A 5,570-nucleotide genomic window follows, 5' to 3' on the forward strand; every position below is an offset into this window, starting at 1 on the left:
AAAGAAAAAAAAAAGGGAAGTAACTTTTAAATAAAAAAAAAAAAAAAAAAAAAAAGAAAAGCTCAAAAAAGAAAAGCTTAAATTAAAAATAATTTAAGTGTATAAAAGTGCATGATATACATAAAGGTATATTTCATAATATTATGTTTGTATGTCTGAATATGCTTGTTTGCATAGTGATAAAATATGAATGAATAGCATTATGCTTTAAAAGTGGTTGCTAAGAGCGACTATTATTTGAGTGCAATATTCAACTTTTTAGATTTCAACAATTATCACATATATTTCTTTAACAGATGGCGGAAAGTGTCCGTGTCATTTGTCGTTGTCGACCGTTAAATAAACGTGAAGTAAATCTTAATTCACAGGTAAATAATTTGACCATTTTATTTATTGCCATTCCCTTTTTCTTTCCTTTTTCCTTTTTTTTTTTTTGTCTGCTAAATAATGGTGAAGTAAATTTTAATTCACAGGTAAATAATATCAAATATTTTAAACATTTTCTTTTTTTCTTGTTATTTATTGTCATTCTTTTTCCTTTTTTTTTTTTAGTATCTTTATTTATTCCTTTTATTTGCATCGTTATTGTTTGTTTAATAATTAATTGAAATTATTTTTTTGGCAAAATATTTATTGATAACGTTGTGTTGTTTTTTGTTGTTGTTGTTGCTGTGTTTTTCTTTTGTTTTTTTTTTTCCCTCAAAGAAGAGATGAAGATTATAGTAATTAATATGAACAAAATTCTAAATTTACATTAATTTATTACAAATTTTGTTGAATGTTAATAAAAGAAATACATTTTCGTTTCATTTTAAAAGTTTCAAGAATTTGAGAGAATGACGGAGGACGATTGAAATATTCTTGGATTTAAAATTTTGAAATTTTAATTAAATTCCGAGTTTTTCTTAATTCCGGATTTATTTCGTAAATGTAATTAAGATGTGAAATAAAATGGTTAAAATTTTGTTGAACGTTATTTTTCTTGATTAGTTAAAGTTATATTTCCGCAGTAAATAAATGGCTGAATTGTATTTTACGGAAGATTTGGCAAATTTTCTTGTTACAATCATAATTTTTACAATTAATTAATGTGTTTGCATCATTACTTAACTTGAACCTATGTAACAACATTTCATATATATGTAAACATATCTTTATTCATCTTTTAGGGGTTAAAATGAATTTTCGATCAAAAAATGAGTTAAGAATATAGGAATTCACTTTTATTAATTAGTGATTAAAAAATTTCCTCTCGAAAAAATTGAAAAAAGTACGAGCATTAATTAATATAAAAAATTTTATATTTGTGTTTTGGTTTCATTTTTTCGCGTCGATTTTAAAATTTTCATTTTTAAGTTAGAAATGACTTTTCATTATGAATGTTATCCATTAGATGTGATTTCAAGTCTTGCTAACAACATTTTTCTTTTTTTTTTTTTTGTTTTTTTTTAATAATTCAAAATAATTTATTGGACAAATGAAAAGTAAGTGAAGCGATAAAATGATCCCATTTAATCATTATTAATAAAACCATTATGCTTAGGATAGTTTTCATTTTTTTTTCCAAATTTTTTTTTAGAAATTTAAAATAAGTTTTGAAATTTAGATATGTGTACAAATGGATCAAAGTTGTGGGCAGGTGATATTACAAGGTGAAACTGGCTGTCCGAAACAGTTCACATTTGATGGTGTTTATTATATGGATGCTACAGCCGAGCAAATTTATAATGAAATTGTTTATCCGCTTGTTGAAGTAAATTAATCATATCATATTTTAGCAAATTCTTTATTCGATAATAAAATTTGGGAATGAATTAAATTTAATAATATAATATTTCAATAATTTTTCAACTATTTGACACAACAAAGTTTGTTGCCAATTTATTTTATAAATTTTAAAATTGAAACTATCAAAGCATATAGTTTTTAGCAAAAAACAAAAAAACAAAAACAAAAAATACATCTTTTGTAAAAAGCGGCAAACATAAAGAATAAATTTTGTTAACTTAGGCTTTTTATTGATAAGAAAAGCATATCTAGTATTAAAAACCATTGAAATATTTGGCAAAGTGAAATTAGTATAAAATATTTTGATAAAAAAAAAAAGTAAATATAATAATAAGTAGCGGAAGGAAGAAAAATTTCAATTAATTTTTTTTTTGATTATTTATTTCATAAATACTAAATGATAAATTGATATAAAATAATTTTGCTGTTTTCTTGTTATATATGCACAATTTAATTAAGCAGAAATTTGATATTAATATTTTTATCGTATTGATATTATGCGGATTTTTCTTTGTTATTTTTGAATTACAACTTTTTGTTCCTATATAAGTTACTTTATAAACTATTTAAATTATTCAAAATGCTTCAAAGTTTTTTAGAGCTTATTTTATGAAATTAATTAAATTAGTTTAATTGCATTTTTTTTTTTTACAGAATGTTATTCAAGGATATAATGGTACAATTTTTGCATATGGTCAAACAGGTTCCGGTAAAACTTATTCAATGCAAGGTAATGATAATATCTCATCTCAAAAAGGTATCATACCACGAGCATTTGAACATATTTTTGAAGCAACAGCAACAACAGATGATGCTAAATTTTTGGTGCATGCATCATATTTAGAGGTTTAATTTTAAATTCTTTTCATTTTATTTAATTTAAACTGCTTTCATTAATTTAAAAAGGTTTAATTTAAATTCTTTTCATTTTATTTAATATAAAACGCTTCTATTAATTTAAAAAAGGTTTACTATTTAAAATGCTTTTAATTTTAGAAAATTTTGCAAAAATTTGATATTATAAATGAAAATTATAAAATTTTAAAATTTACAAAATATTGTTTGGTATATTTCATTAAAACAATTTTTTTTTTTAATAGTTTATGATATATTATATAATAGCAAATTTAGATTTAAATTTAAAATTAAATTTAAATTTGATAACATTTATAGATTTATAATGAAGAGGTACATGATCTATTGGGTACAAATCATACCAAAAAATTAGAAATCAAAGAGCATAGTGAACGTGGTATATATGTTGCGGGATTATCCATGCATGTATGTCATGATTATAAGGCTTGTCAACGATTAATGAAGGAAGGTTCGGAGAATCGTCATGTTGGAGCAACATTAATGAATAAAGATTCCTCACGATCACATTCAATTTTTACGGTTTATGTTGAAGTAGCGCTTAATAATGGTTCTATAAGAACGGGAAAATTAAATTTGGTAGATTTGGCAGGCAGTGAAAGACAAGCAAAAACTGGTATTTGTTTTTTTTTTTTTTTTTTTTATTGAATATGAATTAAAAATATTTATTAATATTGAAATTTTAATATAAATTGTTGTTAAAATTTAAATTTCATATAAATAATTAATTTGATAAGAAAAATGAAAATGATATTAGAATTAAATGAAAATAATGGAATTATTATTATTAATTTTTTTTTTTTAAAGGTACTACTGGTGATCGTTTCAAGGAAGCAACCAAAATTAATCTTTCATTATCTGCATTGGGTAATGTTATATCAGCTTTTGTAGATGGTAAATCAAAGCATATTCCTTATCGTGATTCAAAATTAACACGATTATTAAAAGTAAAATTACTATAATTATTGTTTTAAATCATCTATTTTTTTTTTTTGAAAATTATTACGTAATTTTATAGTTATTAATAAAATCTAGTTTAAATATTTCTTTAATAAATTGTACAAAACTATCAAGTATATCATTTAAAAGTTTTAATTACGATTGCATAAATGATATTTTAATTAGGAATGAAAAAATTAGCTAAGCATTGACTGATTAAATAATTTCACTTATATAGATTATAATGTATCAATAAGATAAGAAGTATTTTCTTTTTTTTTTTTTTATAAGACGATAAATTCTTTGATAATTTTTTCGTTGTTTTTTTTTTTTGTCCGCTCTGTCAGGATTCGTTAGGAGGAAATATGAAAACGATCATGCTCGCTTGCATATCACCTTCCAGTGATAACTATGATGAGACACTTTCGACTCTAAGGTTAGTTAATAAATTATTATTAAGTATTTCGAAAAAATAAAGAAAGGTTACGGTATCTTATTATAAGCAAACACTGATAGCATACCATAATTTTGATTTTAATTTTTTTTTAAAAAAAAAAGTTAGAAATTACATGTGGTACAATTTTTTTTTTTTTTCTCCTTTCTTTTTCTCTTATCAACCTTTATATGAAAGGATAAGATTTTATGTTATTGATTTCTTTTTTTTTCTTTTCTTTTCAGATATGCAAATCGTGCGAAGAATATTAAAAATAAGCCTAAAATTAATGAAGATCCAAAGGATGCATTACTTCGTGAGTATCAAGAGGAAATTCAACGGCTTAAAGCTATGATACAAGGCGGTAATTGTGATTTATATTTCATTTGATATTTGATCAATGTTAGGATAAATTGGAATATGTTAGATATGTGAAATGAAGCTAACATCAGTAAGCAATTTGAATGATTGACTAAAAAGGTGCTAGTTAAATTGTCAAATTCAGGAAATTGTTGGGTAAATTTTCATTTTCATATAAAATGCGATCGTTAAAATTACATCTAGGGATATCAAATTAGCATTTTAATTGTTTGAATGAAAATTACAATGTGTAATAGGAGTTGTTAAGTAAATAAGGAATAATAAAAAATTGTAAAGGTGCTTTTTATGATTAAAGATTGCAAAAAAAACAAAAAAAAAATTATTTATGAAAAAGTAATAATAAATAAAAGAGATAATAAACAAATGAAATGTAATTTCGATGAAATAAAACAATAAAAATTGATTAAAATTTTTTTTTTGAAATAAATATTGACAAAAATTAATAATATATTATACAAAATGATAATAATAAACAAACGTGTAACATTTTCTCTTTTTTTTTAATTTGAATTAAATTATAGATAATAATATGCATACGAATTCAAATGAATTAGATGAAGAACGTGAACAATTGAAAGCAGAATTTAATGCAGCAATCAATGAACTACGATTACAGTATCAAAATGAACAAAAAAGTAAAGCAAAATTACAAGAAGAATATGCAGCATTAAAGGAACAATATGAGAAAGCATCAGAAGCATTAGAATATGATCATCATTTAGATGTTGGTGAAGCAAAGAAACGATTACAAATTTTAGAAAAACAATTTGTTGGTGGTGAACAAGTTCGTTCATTTCAATTTACATTCATTAATTTTTTTTTTTTATTGAAAAAAAATTTTAATCTTACTATGAGAAAAAAAAATGGTATAATTTAAAAATTTTTTATATTTTCAAAAATTATAGGCAAATAATGAAGCGCTTAAAGAACAACGACAGATTAAAATGAAGGAAGCAGAAAAGAAAATGGAACGACTTGCTGGTAAATTCTTTTTTTTTTTTCCTCTTAAAATGATAGAAATTTTTTTATCGAACCTTTTCGTAATGTATGAGAATTTCAATCATGAAATGTCAAGAATATATTGACAATGTAATATGTTGTATGTTGTTATAAAATTTAGCTAATATTTGATTATTTCATTCTTTTTTTTTTTTTT

The 5,570-nt window shown here is 22.5% G+C and overlaps 1 protein-coding gene across 1 annotated transcript; it reads left to right on the forward strand.

Annotated features, from left to right (window-relative positions):
* Positions 1–294: 294 nt before the first annotated feature.
* Positions 295–5,545, forward strand: LOAG_12169 (KIF17 protein; the record flags this gene model as incomplete). Its single annotated transcript, XM_020448492.1, has 10 exons — positions 295–368; positions 1,607–1,753; positions 2,443–2,634; positions 2,962–3,277; positions 3,469–3,608; positions 3,948–4,036; positions 4,279–4,397; positions 4,936–5,198; positions 5,320–5,395; positions 5,535–5,545. Coding segments are annotated over 10 exons (1,427 nt in total), but the record flags the coding sequence as incomplete, so codon positions are not given.
* Positions 5,546–5,570: the final 25 nt, after the last annotated feature.

Source organism: Loa loa (assembly GCF_000183805.2).
Source record: "Loa loa unplaced genomic scaffold supercont3.238, whole genome shotgun sequence".
Taxonomy (NCBI): Eukaryota; Metazoa; Nematoda; class Chromadorea; order Rhabditida; family Onchocercidae; genus Loa; species Loa loa.